This window comes from Coregonus clupeaformis, chromosome 12, assembly GCF_020615455.1.
Source record: "Coregonus clupeaformis isolate EN_2021a chromosome 12, ASM2061545v1, whole genome shotgun sequence".
Taxonomy (NCBI): Eukaryota; Metazoa; Chordata; class Actinopteri; order Salmoniformes; family Salmonidae; genus Coregonus; species Coregonus clupeaformis.
This window is the reverse complement of record NC_059203.1, coordinates 9,420,299-9,442,300: the sequence shown is the minus strand read 5'-3', so window position 1 is coordinate 9,442,300 and position 22,002 is coordinate 9,420,299. Positions and strand designations below refer to the sequence as shown.

The window sequence follows — 22,002 nt, the reverse complement described above, 5'->3', positions numbered from 1 at the left end:
CAACTGTTGGACTAATGACTACAACCTAGATCAGCTAGATGCTGGCAAGAGTGTGCAAGGCGGTATTAAATGTATCACTGTCTGTCACCTTGATTACTCAAATTTCTCTCAACCTTTGCACCTACGTTGTAAACTTTCATTTGTAGGCTAGGTTGTAGCAACTTCATGATGGGTATAGGGAGAATTGGAGTATCATGTAGTAACCTAAACCTATCGATGTTACATTGAGCCGGGTGAATGACAGTCATCCAATATGCTGTAATAGAAATGTTAAAAATATAATTTAAAATACGTCATCCCTCATCTTAAAACTGTGCCTACCGCCACTGCTCGCTAGGTCAGTTAGCTAGCTGACGTTAAAGGGGAATTTCACCCTGGGGGAATCTGGGCTTGTTTTCATCATGTCTGTGGCATTTATAGGACAGTGAGATGTGTTTCACACATAATTGCCCAGGAGGAAGGCAGGTCTTCGCGTGCTGAATGATACACCCTATGGCGGCTTCCGGTGTATTGATATGGTTGTCCTTGTTCGATAGAGCCATTGGATGTCTTTCAGCGATGTTCCTATCGGCGGATTCACTACTAAATATACAAGCAGACATTTTCTGTATGGACCTAGCTTTGTTTACGGGGGCACTGTCATGCTGAAACAGGAAAGGGCCTTCCCCAAAGTGTTGCCACAAAGTTGGAAGCACAGAATCGTCTAGAATGTCATTGTATGCTGTAGAGTTAAGATTTCCCATCACTGGAACTAAGGGGCCTAACCCAAACCATTAAAAACGGCCAACTTTACAGTTGGCACTATGCATTGGGGCAGGTAGCGTTCTCCTGGCATCCGCCAAACCCAGATTCGTCCATCGGACTGCCAAATGGTGAAGCCTGATTCATCACTCCAGCTGACGCTTGGCAATGCGCATGGGGATCTTAGGCTTGTGTGCGGCTGCTCAGCCATGGAAACTGACGAACAGTTCTTGTGCTGAAGTTGCTTCCAGAGGCAGTTTGGAACTCGGTAGAGAGTGTTGCAACCATGGACAGACGATTTTTACGCTCTACGCGCTTCAGCACTCGGCGGTCCAATTCTGTGAGCTTCTGTGTCCTACCACCTTGCGGCTGAGCCATTGTTGCTCCTAGATGTTTCCCCTTCACAATAACAGCACTTACAGTTGACCGAGGCAGCTCTAGCAGGGCAGAAATTTGATGAACTGACTTGTTGGAAAGGTGGCATCCTATGACAGTGCCACATTGAAAGTTACTGAGCTATTCAGTAAGGCCATTATACTGCCAATGTTTGTCTATGGAGATAGCATGGCTGTGTGCTCGATTTTATACAACTGTCCGCAACGGATGTGGCTGAAATAGCTGAATCCACTAATCTGAAGGGGTGTCCACATACTTTTGTATATATAGTGTACAACACCTGCCATATCGTAAGAGCCTCAATGTGTCTGAAGTGTGCAAAATGTTGATGTCTTGCAGACATTGGATTTAATTACTTTGCTCGATTATGATAATCTTGTTCGATCGGGATGCAGTGACCTGGTTGTTGCTAATCAGTACTGGTCTTTAATGAGATACTGTATGTGGCAAGGATCAGATTTAGGGAATGAACAGTGTTGATCTTTGCGATGCTAGATATGGATCCCTGGAAGTCAATCACAACATTTTCGCTAATAATAAAACTACAAGCTCATACTATTGAAAATCTGCAAGATGGCAATACACATTTAAATTTTTTTCATTATTTGCTATCATACATGAATATATAATATATATATATATATATATAACCAAATGCTTATTGTTTGAAGAGGACAAACATAAAAGCCAAGTACAACACATATAATAGGAGACTAGGGACGCCTCTCAGTTCTGACACAGAAAAATATTTTACTGTACCACATTACACCTCATTGGCTAGTGGTTGTATTTATTGAGTGCTCAGCACCCTGTTTCAAATATAAAAACTACATTTTCACTCAATCGAACTGTATGAAACCACCAACAAAAAGCTGGAATCATAAAAAAATAAACAATAAACCTGGAAGCCCTTGAGATAAAGTTATTATTGGTTAATAATACCCATATAACTGGTAAAATGAGAAATGGCTAGATTTCAACAGAATTTAAAACCCCTAGATATCCTTGCTGATAAGAGCGTGCTTTTAAAAATCATATTAATATTATTTAATATGCCATGAGAAGTGTGTTTCCCTGTTCCTACGGCCAACCATACACTACCCCTGTGTTAACAGTTCCAGGGCTTGATGATTGATTTCCTGTAAGTGCAGTGACAGTGTTGGGTGTGCTGTGTTAAAAGAGACGGTTCCGTAGACTCTGTCCTAACTGGTCCAAGGCAGCTCTTGTTGTTTAGTATGTAATGGTTATGGTTGGGACTGGGGAGGGAAGGGAAGGGAGAGCTTATCAGAGCCATAGATACAGTATTAAGAGTTTAGCATCTGTGTTGTCTATCGTCTGTGTAGTCATTAAATCAAACTTCCTGTACTCTGTGGAGGTGATCCAACATCAGTTGTTAAGGACAGAATGTAACCTTTTACATGTAACACTCAAGTAATTTTGCAGATGTTCTTAACCAGTATGACTGTTTTGGGTTCAGCATCTTCAGGGCAGCAGTGTGAGGTCCTTGGCATGGTATTGGCAGCACACCTGCAGGCCTTGCCTTGACTTTCCCACTACCATGGTAGCATCTTACCTGGGATGGTGACTGGCATCGAACTCCACTCTGGGGAAAACCCTGCCAGCAGGAAGGCAGAGTATTTTGCCTGGGCATGTTTGGGGTGTGAGAGGTGTGTAAAAATTACAGAGTGAGACTTTGACCTGTCAGCATAGGTCAAAAGCCTCACCTTATTTATCTGAATGTTTTTTATTTTTTCAATATTATATCCTCAAAGGAGGATAAGGCTTCACAGAGGCAGCACTGACCTCTACTCTATGGTATTGAGATGAGGGGACCTATAAAAGGGGGGATATGGGAGCAAGGTTTGGATGAGATAGAGGGTTAGTAAGGCCCGGTGGGATGAGACTTTGTGATGACCATATCCCCCAGCATGCATTTTTGTAACAAAGCAGTTGTATAGACTGGTTGGCTGACAACGTCATGGAAATTATGAGTGCGCATCTATGTGGCCAGAAGCCGTGCTTTGTTATGATTCTGAACGATCAGATAGCTAGCAACAATGACAAGAAGATGCCATGTTGTGATTCGTTGCTGGCTCGTTTCAGCTAGTTTTATGTTGTTCTTGATACCATATCTTGTTTTGAGGTGTTTTCACTGATATCATGTCAATGCCAATATGGAAAAAATTCACTAGCTAGCTACCCGAAAAGTGTAACGACGTATTTGAGAGAAGTGCTCATTTTGCAAATGTATTTATATTTTCAATAAACATTTGGAGACTAAATACAGCTTACATGTTGTCAACAATCTAAGCCAACCCTGTCTGTTTTGCCCCATAGTTGCGCAAGCGTCAGTTTTGTTGCTAAACAAACAACCCGTCTATAACCAGTGAGTCATAATGAAGCATGAGTGCTGTCTCAGCCTGTGTGTGGAAATCACATTTGATCCAAGACAACATTCTCCTCAAATTGTCCTGCTACTCTTCCTGTGGTAAGAACAGAGTGACACAATGTGAATGCAATGACAAGAAATGCTTATCATATTGTAGTGTAGGCATTCCTTATAGATCCATACAGAGTATATGTGTGTGAAATGACTGGATTTATATTTAGAAATTATGAAGGCTATTCTATAGTATTATATTATCGAAGGGAAAAATAATAAGAAACCTCCATCGTTGTTTTTTTCAGCATACAAAACATTTCTGATTTGCTGAATGGACTTTCTTGCAACAGAGGTGTCATTAGTTGCATCACACTAAGGGTATGCAATTCCTCTATCTCCATAACTTTTGACATTACATACATACACTATTACATACAGTACCTGTCTTTAGCCTACTTCTCCTTCTCCTGATGTCACATTCTATACAGTCCTTATGTCCTTTTATAAAGCCTGTCCATGTCTGCAGTGCAACAGGTGGTGGTGGTAGGGGCGGGTTTGGGCTCAGTTTTTTAGCGTATTGGTGAGGATCTTTTTGAGGGCGGGTCTTTTCTGGTCCTTTGTGGTGTCTTGGTGTGGGTGGGGGGGCTCGGGGTTGTGCAGCTCTTTCAGTGGGAGGGTCTGCTGGTCCTTGGTGTCTCGTTTGGCCTGGCGTAGCAGGCGCTTCATGTTCTTCACCTTGTCCCGCAGGTGGCTGTTGGCCTTCTCCAGAGAACGCACCTTTTGGGAGAGAGTCTTCACATGCTCCTCCTCCTCAAACAGGGCCTTCTGCACCGTCGAGCACAGCAGCTGGAAGAGACAGGAAGCAGGAAGTCAGTCAACAGGATGTGAGTGATATGCTAATTTACCAGATTGAAGTTGATCATTGCTACATAATTGATTCAGATGATGTGTGAGTTCAGAGAATAAAGTCTCAGGCTGTTGTTTAGCATGTTGCTCCCATTATTGTTTTAGACCTTTGATCCATTGCACAAACCCCAACCAAATTGTTACACTAATTCAGTCCTGAATCTTTGGATCCTCTGGTTACTCAAGTTCCTGATACAGTCTTAATGTTTGGAAATTTACTTCAAAAGGCAAAGATTATCATCTCCTTTCTTTGAAACACATTTAAGAAAACAAATGCTTGCCTTGTAGGGGGATATGCTAAAATGGTAATATCAAATAAAAATAAAAATAATTTGTCACATGCGTCGAATACAACAGGTGTAGACCATACAGTGAAATAATTACTTACAAGCCCTTAACCAACAATGCAGTTTTAAGAAAGAATATTTAAACAAAATCACATAAAAAAATACAATATAAAATAATACGAAATAAAAGTAAAAAATAATTAAAGAGCAGCAGTAAAAATAACAATAGCAATGCTATATACAGGGGGTACCGGTACCGAGTCAATGTGCGGGGGCACCGGTTAGTCGAGGTAATTGAGGTAATATGTACATGTAGGTAGAGTTATTAAAGTGACTATGCATAGATAATAAACAGAGAGTAGCAGCAGCGTAAAAGGGGGTGGGGGGGGGCAATGCAAATAGTCTGGGTAGCCATTTGATTAGATGTTCAGGAGTCTTATGGCTTGGGGCTAGAGGCTGTTTAGAAGCCTCTTGGACCTAGACTTGGCGCTCCGGTACAGCTTGCCGTGCAGTAGCAGAAAGAACAGTCTATGACGAGGGTGGCTGGAGTCTTTGACATTCTTTAGGGCCTTCCTCTGACACCGCCTGGTATAGAGGTCCAGGATGACAGGAAGCTTGGCCCCAGTGATGTACTGGGCCGTACGCACTACCGTCTGTAGTGCCTTGCGGTCGGAGGCCGAGCAGTTGCCATACCAGGCAGTGATGCAACCAGTCAGAATGCTCTCGATGGTGCAGCTGTAGAACCTTTTAAGGATCTGAGGACCCATGCCAAATCTTTTCAGTCTCCTTAGGGGGAATAGGTTTTGTCGTGCCCTCTTCACGACTGTCTTGGTGTGCTTGGACCATGTTAGTTTGTTGGTGATGTGGACACCAAGAAACTTGAAGCTCTCAACCTGCTCCACTACAGCCCTGTCGATGAGAATGGGGGCATGCTCGGTCCTCTTCTTTTTCCTGTAGTCCACAATCATCTCCTTTGTCTTGATCACATTGAGGGAGAGGTTGTTGTCCTTGCACCACACGGCCAGATCTCTGACCTCCTCCCTATAGGCTGTCTCGTCGTTGTCGGTGATCAGGCCTACCACTGTTGTGTCATCGGCAAATTTCATGATGGTGTTGGAGTCGTGCCTGGCCATGAAGTCATGAGTGAAGAGGGAGTACAGGAGGGTACTGAGAACGCACCCCTGAGGGGCCCCTGTGTTGAGGATCCGCGTGGCGGATGTGTTGTTACCTACCCTTACCACCTGGGGGCGGCCCGTCAGGATGTCCAGGATCCAGTTGCAGAGGGAGGTGTTTAGTCCCAGGGTCCTTAGCGAATTGATGAGCTTTGAGGGCACTATGGTGTTGAACAGATGTAGTCAATGAGTATCATTCTCACATAGGTGTTCCTTTTGTCCAGGTGTGAAAGGGCAGTGTGGAGCGCAACAGAGATTGCATCCTCTGAGGATCTGTTGGGGTGGTATGCAAATTGAAGTGGGTCTAGGGTTTCTGGGATAATGGTGTTGATGTGAGCCATGACCAGCCTTTCAAAGCACTTCATGGCTACAGACGTGAGTGCTACGGGTCGGTAGTCATTTAGGCAGGTTACCTTAGTGTTCTTGGGCACAGGGACTATGGTGGTCTGCTTGAAACATGTTGGTATTACAGACTCAGACAGGGAGAGGTTGAATATGTCAGTGAAGACACTTGCCAGTTGGTCAGTGCATGCTTGGAGTACACGTCCTGGTAATCCGTCTGGCCCTGCGGCCTTGTGAATGTTGACCTGTTTAAAGGTCTTACTCACATCAGCTACGGGGAGCTTGATCACACAGTCGTCCGGAACAGCTGATGCTGTCATGCATGTTTCAGTGTTACTTGCCTCGAAACGAGCATAGAAGTAATTTAGCTCGTCTGGTAGGCTCGTGTCACTGGGCAGCTCGCGGCTGTGCTTTCCTTTGTAGTCTGTAATAGTTTGCAAGCCCTGCCACATCCAACGAGCGTCGGAGCCAGTGTAGTACAATTGGATCTTAGTCCTGTATTGATGCTTTGCCTGTTTGATGGTTCGTCAGAGGGCATAGCGGGATTTCTTATAAGCTTCCGGGTTAGAGTCCTGCTCCTTGAAAGCGGCAGCTCTACCCTGTAGCTCAGTGCAGATGTTGCCTGTAATCCATGGCTTCTGGGTGGGGTATGTACGTACAGTCACTGTGGGGACGACGTCATCGATGCACTTATTGATGAAGCAAGTGACTGATGTGGTGTACTCCTCAATGCCATAGGAAGAATCCCGGAACATATTCCAGTCTGTGCTAGCAAAACAGTCCTGTAGCTTAGCATCTGCTTCATCTGACCACTTTTTTATTGACCGAGTCACTGGTGTTTCCTGGTTTAGATTTTGCTTGTAACCAGGAATCAGGAGGATATAATTATGGTCAGATTTGCCAAATGGAGGGCGAGGGAGAGCTTTGTATGCGTCTTTTTGTGTGGAGTAAAGGTGGTCTAGAGTTTTTTTCCCTCTGGTTGCACATGCTGGTAGAAATGAGGTAAAACGGATTCAAGTTTCCCTGCATTAAAGTCCCCGGCCACTAGGTGCGCCGCCTCTGGATGAGCGTTTTCCTGTTTGCTTATGGCCGTATACAGTTCATTGAGTGCAGTCTTAGTGCCAGCATCGGTTTGTGGTGGTAAATAAACAGCCACGAAGAATATAGATGAAAACTCTCTTGGTAGGTAATGTGGTCTACAGCTTATCATGAGATACTCTACCTCTGGCGAGCAAAACCTCGAGACTTCCTTAGATATTGTGCACCAGCTGTTATCCACACACAATTTATTCTGTGCCAAACAATAGAGATAGAAAAACAAAAATCTAGAAACTGTTCCACTTCAGTGATGGAAAGTCTGAGACAGATTCTAATAATTTTTCACCTTTATCATCTGTCATAAATTAGACCTAATCCTTTGAAAGCGAATACACTGAGATTGAGGAGGAAAGATATCTGCTAATTTACTGTCCATGTGTTTTTAATTTAGTTAAAAAAAAATATCAGGTTGGTATGAGATAAAGTACATCTCAAAGAGAACAAGTGAGAAATGTCTACAGCCAAGTTGTAGGTGAACATATTAGCCAACTGCCATACATTATCAAGCCAAATAAAGAATATTCCCTTCATTCAAAACACATGACTCACAACTTTAATGATTAACGATAAACACAAGGTAATTTATTCAGAATGATAACATGTGTCATCAGTTAACAGTGGTAGTACTGAGGGGAGTAACCTATCATGTTTGTTGATAGTGTTAAATCATCTAAGACCAATAGTGAAGTCTACTTGTATTTAAAGAGATTCTCCGGTACTTTTGTATAGTTTTTAGCCATTAGTTCTAAAATTCAAAAGGCACTTGCACATCTGAGCTATCGTTTTTGCAGGTGCATGGTAATAGTTGAATAAGATGAGAAAAAAGAAGAAACCCGCACACTGCTCTTGCTGGTATCACTGCTCTTTATTAAGCTTTTCGTATCGGCCTCAAGGCCTTCGTCACAGCTTTTATGAGTTTTTTTTATTAGCACCCTTATGTAGACATAGCGCCACCCACATCCATTCAATGCATCAAATGGGGTTGGAGTCGAGGGAAAATAAGTAAGTGTTACCAAATATAACAATGTGCATTTTATAAATATTCTAATGAAGTCTGTACATAAAACGTATTAAACACGTCTGTAAAACCACAATGAGGACATCGGCCCATCAAGCAAGTTTTCGTAAATCATTGGGTACAGCGCAAGAAAAATGGTGGCATTAATTAATGTTCACATTTACAACATAACATGCATAGGCATTTCATCATTAAGACCATTAGGAAATAATGTCTGGAGGGTGAAAATCCAAATACATTCTCTTTTGCTTATTTATATCACCTCCCCTGTCTGGTATCTTAACTTTCTCTAAGCCACAAAATCTAAAAGGTCAAAATGTCATGTTTTTGTTCATTGAAATGTACTGCGACTGGATAATTAATCCTTGTCGTTTCTCCTGATTGACCTTTTATGTTCACTAATTCTCTGTTTGAGAGAACGAAAGGTTTTACCTACATAATACAGCCCACATGGACATTTAATCATGTAGATAACATGGGTGGTGGAGCAAGTAATAATGTAATTTATTTGGAACCGTTTTCCTGTATGTGGGTGACAGAAACATTCCTCTGTAGCTCAATTGGTAGAGCATGGCGCTTGTAACGCCAGGGTAGTGGGTTCGATCCCCGGGACTACCCAATACGTAAATATTTATGCACACATGACTAAGTCGCTTTGGATAAAAGCGTCTGCTAAATGGCATATTATTATTATTATTATCATATTGTTGCACTGTGCGCAACCTCTGCGTTTATAGCTACCATTAGGAAGAGGGCGAAAGATAGTCTGGCTCATTTTCTTTTGTGGCTGGCAGTTGGCATGGTCCAGTTTATCGCATAAATTGCGACCTCTCCTATATACAGCGCATTCAGAAAGTATTCAGACTCCTTGACTTTTTCCATTACAGCCTTATTCTAAAATGGATTAAATTGTTTTTTTCCCTCATCAATCTACACAAAATTCCCAATAATGACAAAGTGAAAACAGGTTTATAAAAACATAAATATCTTATTTACATAAGTATTCAGACCCTTTGCTATGAGACTCGAAATTGACCTCAGGTGCATACTATTTCCATTGATCATCCTTGAGATGTTTCTACAACTTGATTGGAGTCCACCTGTGGTAAATTCAATTGAGTGGACATGATTTGGAAAGGCCCCACAGTTGACAATGCATGTCAGTGCATGTCAGATCTGGGAAAGGGTACCCAAACATTTCTGCAGCATTGAAGGTCCCCAAGAACACAGTGGCCTCCATCATTCTTAAATGGAAGAAGTTTGGAACCACCAAGACTCTTCCTAGAGCTGGCCGCCTGGCCAAACTGAGCAATCGGGGGAGAAGGGCCTTGGTCAGGGAGGTGACCAAGAACCTGATGGTCACTCTGACAGTGCTCCAGAGTTCCTCTGTAGAGATGGGAGAACCTTCCAGAAGGACAACCATCTCTGCAGCACTCCACCAATCAGGCCTTTATGGTAGAGTGGCCAGACGGAAGCCACTCCTCAGTAAAAGGCACATGACAGCCTGCTTGGAGTTTGCCAAAAGGCACCTAAAGGACTCTCAGATTCTCTGGTCTGATGAAACCAAGATGGAACTCTTTGGCCTGAATGCCAAGCGTCAGGTCTGGAGGAAACCTGGCACCATCCCTACAATGAAGCATGATGGTGGCATCATCATGCTGTGGGACTGTGTTTCAGCGGCAGGGACTGGGAGACTAGTCAGGATCAAGATCAACGGAGCAAAGTACAGAAAGATCAAAGATGAAAACCTGCTCCAGAGCTCTTAGGACCTCAGACTGGGGCAAAGGCTCACCTTTCCACAGGACAACGACCCTAAGCACACAGCCAAGACAACGCATGAGTGGCTTCGGGACAAGTCTCTAAATGTCCTTGAATGGCCCAGCCAGAGCTCGGACTTGAACCCGATCTCTGGAGAGACCTGAAATTAGCTGTGCAGCGAAGCTCCCCATCCAACCTGACAGAGCTTGTGAGGATCTGCAGAGGAGAATGGGAGAAACTCCCCAAATACAGGTGTGCCAAGCTTGTAGCGTCATACTCAAGAAGACTCAAGGCTGTAATCGCTGCCAAAGGTGCTTCAACAAAGTACTGAGTAAAGGGTCTGAATACTTATTTAAATGTGATATTTCAGTTTTTTATGTTTAATACATTTGCAGAAATTTTGAAAAACCAGTTTTTGCTTTGTCATTATGGGGTATTGTGTGTAGATTGATGAGAAAAACTAACAATTTAATAAATTTTAGAATAAGGCTGTAACGTAACAAAATGTGGAAAAGGTCAAGGGGTCTGGATACTTTCCGAATGCACTGTACAATAAGTGGTGGATTCTTAAATTCAGCTGGCAAAGCTGGGTCCAATGATAAAACATGCCAGTGTTTCTTGACAGCATCTCCCACTTTGTGCGGGTTCAAAGTATATGTGGTGGGGAACATTACAGAGTGTTCTTTAGCGCTAGTGGGTCTTTTTTGTAGCAGTTCAGCTAGTGTGGAGAGTAGCCTCTTCTTAGAAACCTATTGCGCATCTCTGCTGCTTTTTGTAGATAGTCCTCTGTGGAGTGGCATATATGGCACAGTCTGAAAAACGGGCTTCTTGGAAGTCCTCTTTTGAATGGCTCAGGGTGGAAGCTGTCCCCCTGTAATAGAGTATTTCTGTCCGTTTCTTTTCAATACAGAGTTGTAAACAGGGTTCCATTTGATTTCTCAATCCACATATCGAGGTAATGAACACGTTTAGTGTCACATTCAATAGTGAATTTGAGATTGGGGTCAATGTCATTGAGTAATGCCATAAAGTCTGACAGCCCTTCTCCCGTTCCTCCCCATATGCAAAAAGTTGTGTCAATATATCGATACCACTTCAGGACTTTATTCAAAAATGGATTTTCGTTTTCATTGTTAACAAAACATTCTTCAAAATTACCCACATAAAGGTTAGCATAGCTCGGGGCGAATGTGGAGCCCATCAATGTTCCATTCGTTTGGAGGCAGTATTCATCATCAAACCTGAAATAGTTATATGTAAAAACATATTCAGCCAGCTCTAGAATGAAGTTTGTTGGTGGGTATTTGTTAGTATCTAGGGCTCTCACATAGTGAGCTACGGCTGCCAGCCCCCCCGTATGGCGAATGCTGGTATATAGACTCTCGACATCCAATGTGACCAAAATACAGTATTCTGTTAATCCCGTTATTGGTGAGATCTTGTTTATGAAGTCTATAGAGTCTTTCACATATGATGGCAATGCTTGCACATGAGATTTCATAAAAGAGTCTATAAAGTTCGACAGTAGTTCTGAAAGTAGCGCTCATGAGCCAAAAGTGGTCCATGAAAATTACATACTACGTTACCTGTGCAGATACAGTGAGCTCCATAATTCATTGGACAGTGACCATTGTTTTGTTATTTTGGTTCTGTACTCTAGCACTTTGAGTTTGAAATGATACAATGACAATGAGGGTGAAGTGCAGACTGTCAGCTTTAATTTAAGAGTATTTTCATACATATCGGATGAACCGTTTAGAAATTATAGAAGCTTTTGTACATGGTCCCCCCCCATTTTCGGTCATCAAAAAACATTGGACAGTTTAACATAATGTAGAATAAAGTATTCAAAGTATATTTGGTCGCATATCCTTTGCATGCAATGACTGCTTGAAGTCTGCAATGCATCGACTTCACCAGACGCTGGGTATCTTCCCTGGTGATGCTCTGCCAGGCCTGTACTGCAGCCATCTTCAGTTCCTGCTTGTTTCGGGGACTTATTGCCTTCAGTCTCCTCTTCAGCATGTAAAATGCATGTTCAATTGGATTCAGATCCAGTGATTGACTGGGCCAGTCAAGGATTTTCCACTTTTTGGCCATCAAAAACCCCTTCGTTGCTCTAGCAGTATGTTTAGGGTCATTGTCTTGTTGCATGATGAAGTGCCGTCCAATGAGTTTGGAGGCATTTGGTTTTATCTGAGCAGATAAAATATTTCTGTAGACTTTCATTCATTGTTCTACTTCTGTCTGCAGTCACATCATCGATGAAGACAAGTGAGCCTGTTCCACTGGCAGCCATACAGGCCCAAGCCATAACACCCCCTCCACCATGTTTCACGGATGAGGTGGTATGCTTTGGATCATGGGCATTTCTTTTTTTTCTCCACACTTTCCTCTTTCCATCCCCTCTGGTACATGTTAATCTTTGTCTTATCTGTCCACAATACTTTTTTTCCAGAACTCTTGGGGCTCTTTTAGGTGCTTTTTAGCAAACTGTAATCTCGCCTTTCTGTTCTTCAGGCTTATCAGTGGTTTGCATCTTGTAGTGTACCCTCTGTAGTCCTGCTGGTGTAGTCTTCTACGTATAGTAGACTTTGACACATCTACACCTGCATCCAGGAGAGTGTTTTTGATCTGTTGGGCTGTTGTCAAGGGGGTTTTCTTCACCATAGAGAGTATTCTCCGGTCATCCACTACAGTCGTCTTCCTTGGTGTACCGGGTCTTTTGACATAATTGAGTTCATTTTTTTTTGTTGTTGTTAATGATGAACCAAACTGTTGACTTGGGCATGGCCAGGGTTTTTGCAATGTTCCTGATTGATTGATTTTCATTTCTGAGCCTTATGACGGCCAGCTTAATTTGCATTGACACTGCTGTCTTCCTCATGTTGTCACACCCCAACAACAACCTCCAAAGGCAATAGCAAAGTCTAGAATCAATACTATTCAGCAACAGCTCTCCTGCATTCACTAACGACACAAATTAATACACCTGCCTAACGACACACATCTGTGAAGCCAATTTAACAAATACTTGTAGTACCTTAAAATGGGGGGTCCATGTACAAAAGGTGCTGTCATTTCTAAACGGTTCATCCGATATGTATGAAAATACCCTCAAATTAAAGCTGACAGTCTGCACTTCACCCTCATTGTCATTGTATCCTTTCAAACTCAAAGTGCAAGAGTACAGAACCAAAATAACAAAAAATGGTCACTGTCCAATGAATGATGGAGCTCACTGTATGTGCACCCCGTCATTGCTCTCTGTCTCTCTCTCTCGCTCTCGCTCTCTCTGCTGTGTATGCATCTTGCTAGCTGTCACTCAAATGGTGAGGGGCTGAAGCTCATTTGTAGAACTCAAATTGCTAGGGGGGTGGCCCACGTGGGGGAACATTTTGAGAAAATGGCGCAGCACAGCTTCCAGAAAAACAGTCGCATTCAAACTAGGGAATACATGGCTAATTGAGGTAAAACAGTAATTCTTCCCATAGATTATGAATGTATAATTCCAGGCCAAAGCGTAAGGTAAAAAAAGAAATTTGTAGTCGCCAAAGTTCCGGAGCATTTCTTTAATTAATCTCTTTCCTCTCTGAGAGAGTTTGAAAACATTTGTTATATTCTGTGTGATTTTTAGTCCTGCTGTTTTTGATAAGTGCTGGAACCCCATGTACAGGGGCTTCTTCTAAAGGCCAGGAGTTGTGGAACGTAGCGTTCATTGGCCTGACCAGCAGTACCAACAGCTCATATGTCTTTCAGCGGATTCCGGGCTTTTATTATGAGGGAGCCGCAAGAGGATCGATAAATTTTTCCGTTAGCAGCAAGGGTGCCAGTGGCCAGAGAACTAAGTCAGAGAAGCAAAGAGAAGGGAAAATAGAAAACATGTAACTTAAACAGAAACAAATCTGATAGGGGTCTATCAAATCTCTCCTGTGAGCAGCCTAAGGATATGAAAGTGGTTGGGAGAAAGATGCATGGAAACCAGCTTGTGCTTTACATATGTGCTCAGAGTGGTAGATGAGGTGCCCCCTTTGGCCCTAAGTAACAGACTGAGTCCAAACAGCCCCTATAAACAGAGCTAAAACCAAACAGAGAGTTCTGCGAGGTTGGGGTGTTTCCTGGGAGAAGCGTAAATGTACATCAGCCACAGCCTTAAATCAGCCCCAGGTGAGATCCAATGCATGTCATCTCCTAAAGCATGGATTTCCTGCTCTGATCCTAATGCTTCCACATGGAGCCAAGTGAAACATTGATGTAAATGCACTGTCATCTGATAGGACTCTAGATTTTTATTTTGTAAATTCAAAGAAATGTGGTGGCTGCTGCCATCCTGCATCACCATTTAATGTGTTACTTTCTGTTATATTTGCCTCAATTGTTCTCCAGTGTGGTTTATTAATGTTAATTGTTGATCTGGAATACAATAAAACAACTTTTAAGCACAGGCCATTGTCTCCTCTAGTTCATACTGCTTTTATAATGTCAGCAAAATATCAACAAGTCACAGAATATTTGAAAATGATATATGACATAATTAGAATTACAATGCATTCGGAAAGTATTCAGACCCCTTGACTTTTTCCACATTCAGTTACGTTACAGCCTTATTCTAAAATTGATTAAATTGTATTTTTTCCTCATCAATCTACACACAATACCCCATAATGACAAAGCAAAAACAGGTTTTTAAAAATTTCTGCAAATGTATTAAACATAAAAAACTGAAATATCACATTTAAATAAGTATTCAGACCCTTTACTCAGTACTTTGTTGAAGCACCTTTGGCAGCGATGACAGCCTCAAATCTTCTTGGGTATGACGCTACAAGCTTGGCACACCTGTATTTGGGGAGTTTCTCCCATTCTCCTCTGCAGATCCTCTCAAGCTCTGACAGGTTGGATGGGGAGCTTCGCTGCACAGCTAATTTCAGGTCTCTCCAGAGATGTTAGATCGGGTTCAGGTCCGGGCTCTGGCTGGGCCACTCAAGGACATTCAGAGACTTGTCCTGCCACTCCTGCGTTGTCTTGGCTGTGTGCTTAGGGTCGTTGTCCTGTTGGAAGGTGAGCCTTCGCCCCAGTCTGAGGTCCTGAGCGCTCTGGAGCAGGTTTTCATCAAGGATCTCTCTGTACTTTGCTTCGTTCATCTTTCCCTCGATCCTGACTAGTCTCCCAGTCCCTGCCACTGCAAAATATCCCCACAGCATGATACTGCCTCCACCATGCTTCACCTTAGGGATGGTGAAGCATGGTGGTTTCCTCCAGACCTGACGCTTGGCATTCAGGCCAAAGAGTTCAATCTTGGTTTCATCAGACCAGAGAATCTTGTTTCTCATGGTCTGAGAGTCCTTTAGGTGCTTTTGACAAACTCCAAGCAGGCTGTCATGTGCCTTTTACTGAGGAGTGGCTTCCGTCTGGCCACTCTACCATAAAGGCCTGATTGGTGGCCTGCTGCAGAGATGGTTGTCCTTCTGGAAGGTTCTCCCATCTCCACAGGGGAACTCTGGAGCTCTGTCAGAGTGACCATCGGGTTCTTGGTGACCTCCATGACCAAGGCCCTTCTCCCCCAATTGCTCAGTTTGGCCAGGCGGCCAGCTCTAGGAAGAGTCTTGGTGGTTCCAAACTTCTTCCATTTAAGAATGATGGAGGCCACTGTGTTCTTGTGGACCTTCAATGCTGCAGAAATGTTTTGGTACCCTTCCCCAGATCTGTGCCTCGACACAATCATGTCTCTGAGCTCTAAGGACAATTCCTTCAACCTCATTGCTTGGTTTCTACTCTAACATGCACTTTCAACTGTGGGACCTTATATAGACAGGTGTGTGCCTTTCCAAATCATGTCCAATCAATTGAATATTCCACAGGTGGACTCCAATCAAGTTGTAGAAACATCTCAAGGACGATGAATGGAAACAGGATGCACCTGAGCTCCATTTGAAGTCTCATAGCAAATGGTCTGATCAGTTTTTTTTATTTTTATAAATTTGCTAACATTTCTAAAAACCTGTTTTTGTTTTGTCATTATGGGCTATTGTGTGTAGATAATTTTTATCAATTTTAGAAAAAGGCTGTAACATAACAAAATGTGGAAAAAGTAAAGGGGTCTGAATACTTTCCAAATGCACCGTACAGTGCCTGCAAAACGTATTCACACCCCTTAACTTTTTCCAGATTTTGTTGTGTTGAAATGGATTAAATTTAGATATTTTGTCACTGGCCTACACACAATAGCCCATAATGTGAAAGTGGAATAATGTTTTTAGAATTTTTTTGAAATAATAATAAATTTAAAGCTGAAATGTCTTGAGTCAATAAGTATTCAACCCCTTTGTTATTGCAAGCCTAAATAAGTTCAGGAAAAAATATTTGCTTAACAAGTCACATAATATGTTGCATGGACTCACAGTGTGCAATAATAGTGTTTAACAAAAAAATTATTATGACTACCTCATCTCTGTACCCCACAAATACAGATAATTCTAAGGTCACTCAGTCGAGCAGTGAATTTCAAACACCGATTCAACCACAAAGAACAGGGAGGTTTTCCAATGCCCCGCAAAGAAGTGCAACTATTGGTAGATGGGTAAAAATAAAAAGCAGACACTGAATATCCCTTTGAGCATGGTGAAGTTATTAATTACACTTTGGAAGGTGTACGAATACACCCAGTCACTACAAAGATACAGGTGTCCTTCCTAACTCAGTTGCCGAAGAGGAAGGAAACCGCTCAGGGATTTCACCATGAAGCCAATGGTGACTTAAAAACGGTTACAGAGTTTAATGGCTGTGATGGGAGAAGACTGAGGATGGATCAACAACATTGTAGTTACTAACCTAATTGAAAGAGTGAAAAGAAGGAAGCCTGTACAGAATAAAAAATATTCCAAAATGCATTCTGTTTGCAACAAGGCACTAAAGTAATACTGCAAAAAATGTGGCAAAGCAATTTACATTTTGTCAAAGAATACAAAGTGTTATGTTCGGGGCAAATCAAATACCTTATTAAACCTTACTTAGTACCACTCCATATTTTCAAGCATAGTGGTGGCTGCATCATGTTATACCTATGCTTGTAATCGTTAAGGACTGGGGAGTTTTTCAGGATAAAAAAGAAATATAATGGAGCTAAGCACAGGCAAAATCCTAGAGGAAAACCTGGTTCAGTCTGCTTTCCATCAGACACTGGGAGATTAATTGAGATCGAATCGTACTACACCGGCTCTGACGCTTGTCGGACGTGGCAGGGCTTGAAAACTATTACAGACTACAAAGGGAAGCACAGCCGCGAGCTGCCCAGTGACACAAGACTTCCAGACGAGCTAAACCACTTCTATGCTCGCTTCGAGGCAAGCAACACTGAAGCATACATGAGAGCACCAGCTGTTCCGGATGACTATGTGATCACGCCGATGTGAGTAAGACTTTTAAGCAGGTCAACATTCACAAGGCCACAGGGCCAGACGGATTACCAGGACGTGTACTCCGAGCATGTGCTGACCAACTGGCAAGTGTCTTAACTGACATTTTCAACATGTCCCGGACTGAGTCTGTAATACCAACATGTTTCAAGCAGACCACCATAGTCCCCGTGCCCAAGGACACTAAGATAACCTGCCTAAATGACTACCGAACCATAGCACTGACGTCTGTAGCCATGAAGTGCTTTGAAAGGCTGGTCATGGCTCACATCAACACCATTATCCCAGAAACCCTAGACCCACTTCAATTTGCATACCACCCCAACAGATCCACAGAATTTGCAATCTCTATTGCACTCCACACTGCCCTTTCCCACCTGGACAAGAGGAACACCTACGTGAGAATGCTATTCATTGACTACAGCTCAGCATTCAACACCATAGTGCCCTCAAAGCTCATCACTAAGCTAAGGATCCTGGGACTAAACACCTCCCTCTGCAACTGGATCCTGGACTTCCTGACGGGCCGCCCCCAGGTAGTAAGGGTAGGTAACAACACATCTGCCACACTGATCCTCAACACGGGGGCCCCTCAGGGGTGCGTGCTCAGTCCCCTCCTGTACTCCCTGTTCACCCATGACTGCATGGCCAGGCACGACTCCAACACCATGATTAAGTTTGCCGGTGACACAACAGTGGTAGGCCTGATCACCGACAACGATGAGACAGCCTATAGGTAGGAGGTCAGAGACCTGGCCGTGTGGTGCCAGGATAACAACCTCTCCCTCAACGTGACCAAAACAAAGGAGATGATTGTGGACTACAGGAAAAAAAAGAGGACTGAGCACGCCCCCATTCTCATCGACGGGGCTGTAGTGGAAGAGGTTGAGAGCTTCAAGTTCCTTGGTGTCCACATCACCAACGAACTATTATGGTCCAAACACACCAAGACAGTCGTGAAGAGGGCACGACAAAGCCTATTCCCCCTCAGGAGACTGAAAAGATTTGGCATGGGTCCTCAGATCCTCAAAAAATTATACAGCTGCACCATCAAGAGCATCCTGACTGGTTGCATCACCACCTGGTATGGCAACTGTTCGGCCTCTGACCGCAAGGCACTACAGAGGGTAGTGCGTACGGCCCAGTACATCACTGGGGCCAAGCTTCCTGCCATCCAGGACCTCTATACCAGGCGGTGTCAGAGGAAGGCCCTCAAAATTGTCAAAGACTCCAGCCACCCTAGTCATTGACTGTTCTCTCTGCTACCGCACGGCAAGCGGTACCGGAGTGCCAAGTCTAGGTCCAAAAGACTTCTCAACAGCTTCTACCCCCAAGCCATAAGACTCCTGAACAGCTAATCATGGCTACCCAGATTATTTGCACTGCCCCCCCACCCCCACCCCCACTCCCCACCCCATCTTTTGACGCTGCTGCTACTCTGTTAATTATTTATGCATAGTCACTTTAACTCTACCCACATGTACATATTACTTCAACTACCTCAACTAGCCGGTGCCCCCGCACATTGACTCTGCACCGGTACCCCCCTGTATATATAGCCTCCCTACTGTTATTTTATTTTACTTCTGCTCTTTTTTTCTCAACACTTTTTTGTTGTTGTTTTATTTTACTTTTTTTATTAAAAATAAATGCACTGTTGGTTAAGGGCTGTAAGTAAGCATTTCACTGTAATGTCTGCACCTGTTGTATTCAGCGCATGTAGCCAATAAAATTTGATTTGATTTGATTTCATTTCATTTCATTCACATTTCAGCAGGACAATAACCTAAAACACAAGGCCAAATCTACACTGGCCAAGTTACAGTTTTGACTTAAATCTACTTGAAAAGCTATGGCAAGACCTGAAAATGGTTGTCTAGCAATAATCAACAACCAATTTGACAGAGCTTGAAGAATTCTGAAAAGAATAATGGGCAAAATGTTGCACAATCCAGGTGTGGAAAGCTCTTAGAGACTCTTAAAGACTCACAGCTGTAATTGCTGCCAAAGGTGCTTCTATAAAGCATTGACTCAGGGGTGTGAATACTTATGTAAATGAGATATTTCTGTATTTAATTTTCAATAAATTAGCAAAAATGGCTAAAAACATGTTTTCTCTTAGTCATTATTGGGTATTGTGTGGAGATGGGTGAGTAAAAAATCCATTGAGTCCATTTTGAATTCAGGCTGTAACACAACAAAATGTGGAATACTGTAAGTCAAGGGGTATGAATACTTTCTGAAGGCACTGTAAGTTGTTTGTCTCTAGCTCTATCGATCACTGAGTGATTAGGAAAAAAACAAAGAGGTTTTGTCAAATAGCAGTAGGCCAGATTAAAACCTATGCCGACACTGAACATACAGTATATACGGTATGTGCTGGAGGCTGCGGCATTACTGCTAGACCAGCCAGGCCATCTCTAAACAGCAAATTCCAGGTAACCAAAGCAGCTGGAAGGAGAGATGGGGAGTATTTACCTGAGTATGTGTTTCACTCAGACGAAAGGTACCCACTGTAAAGTCCCGATTTCCACATCTTTCTGCCATTGTTTTTATTTTATTTTTATTGTTTACGTTTATTATTTTCCAATAAAAATAAAATTTAAAAAATACAGAAATACAAACATTGACATTCATTGTACTGTTGAATGGGATGGCAAATTTAGAGGACAAAACAAAACTTAACTCACACATACAAAAAAAAAAAAAAAAAAAAAAATCCCATTAGGTGGTAGATATTATAAGAAGACAGCATATAGTCATTACAAGCAGTGTAGTTAAGCCAAAAATAAATATTGAGTGGAGTACAGCAAAGAGTAGCAGCAGAGCATCAACCAAGTTATGAAGCGGGACTAGACCATTTATCCAGTATTGGCTGCCATATTTTGTAAAACATTGGACTTCTATTGGAGGTATTGTATCGAATCTTTTCCATATGCATTACATTCCCTAAATCCCGTAACCACATTTCAAAGGTAAGTACAGTCTCCAATTTCCAAAATTGCAATATGAGCCTTTTGGCTAATACAGTACAAAGAGAGACAGCCTTTTCTTCCTGGTTATTCCCATCAACTGTACCAAACAGAGCAATCAATTGGTCTGGGGCTATAACTCTATCAAAGGCTTTAGATAAGTAATAACAAATGAGAGCCCAGTAAACATGTAACTTAGGACATGTCCAAAACAAGTGGGTCAACGTCCCCTCATCCTGCTTGCACCTTTCACACAGTGGTGAGGTGTCTGGGAATATTTTATGCAGTTTCACTTTTGAGTAATGTAACCTTTGTATTACCTTTCACTGAACAAGATTGTGTCTGGCATTCACTGAACTTTGGTTTATATTCCTGAGAGCTGCTACCCAGTCCTCATCTGAGATTTCTGAACCAAGTTCTTGCTCCCAAGCCCTTTTAAACGTGTCTGTGGATACCTCTATGTGGGCCTGTAGCACATCATAAAGTCTAGAGACCGACCCTTTTGAATGGGGTTTGACAAGTACAAGGCTATCCAATGTAGGATTCTTTGGCTTAATGCCATACTGTGGGATATGTGTCCTTAAGAAATTCCTAATTTGGAGGTATCTGAAAAAATGTGTTGCAGGCATGTTAAACTTACCCTGTAATTGTTGAAATGAAGCTAAATGACCATCAATGTATAAGTTATCAATTGTTGTGAGCCCCTTTTCCCTCCACTGTGAAAACACCATATCATCCAATGCAGGGTGGAAAGCATGATTCAGGGAAATTGGGCTGTCAATTTATACAGTGGGTATGTTAAGAAAATACTTAATCTGTTTCCAGATCCTAAGAGTGTGACAAATGACTAGGTTAGAGTCATAAGTGGCGTTGTTCACATATGCTGGGCTATTAACAAGTGCAGGGAGTGACAGGAGGCCTGCTCCATCAAAAGCCATGAAGGCATATCATTCTGTCGGATCCCAAGTAAACTTTCCCTCCAGAAAGACACAATATTCAGATTGAGCGGTGTCAGAGGACGGTCCTCAGGATTGTCAAGGACTCCAGCCACCCTAGTCATGGGCTGTTCTCTCTGCTACCGCACGGCAGGCGGTGCCGGAGTGCCAAGTCTGGGTCCAAGGGACTTCTCAACAGCTTCTACCCCCAAGCCATAGGACTCCTGAACAGCTAGTCATGGCTACCCGGACTATTTGCACTGCCCCCCCACCCCATCTTTTTGCGCTGCTGCTACTCTGTTGATTGTTTATGCATGGTCACTTTGGCTCTTCCCACGTGTACATATTGCTTCAACTACCTCAACTAGCCGGTGCCCCCGCACATTGACTCTGCACCCGTACCCCCCTGTATATATAGCCTCCCTACTGTTGTTTTGTTTTACTTCTGCTCTTTTTTTCTCAACACTTTTTTGTTGTTGTTTTATTTTACTTTTTTATAAAAAATAAATGCACTGTTGGTTAAGGGCTGTAAGTAAGCATTTCACTGTAATGTCTGCACCTGTTGTATTCGGCGCATGT

The 22,002-nt window shown here is 42.7% G+C and overlaps 1 protein-coding gene across 1 annotated transcript in view; it reads right to left on the bottom strand.

The window, feature by feature from the left end:
* Positions 1 to 1,881: 1,881 nt before the first annotated feature.
* LOC121577757 (coiled-coil domain-containing protein 3) overlaps positions 1,882 to 22,002 on the bottom strand; it is a 45,740-nt gene continuing 25,619 nt past the window's right edge. The window contains exon 3 of the mRNA XM_041891628.1: positions 1,882 to 4,366. Coding sequence (XP_041747562.1) covers positions 4,082 to 4,366 — 285 coding nt within the window. The 3' untranslated portion in view covers positions 1,882 to 4,081. The remainder of the gene's footprint in view (positions 4,367 to 22,002) is intronic.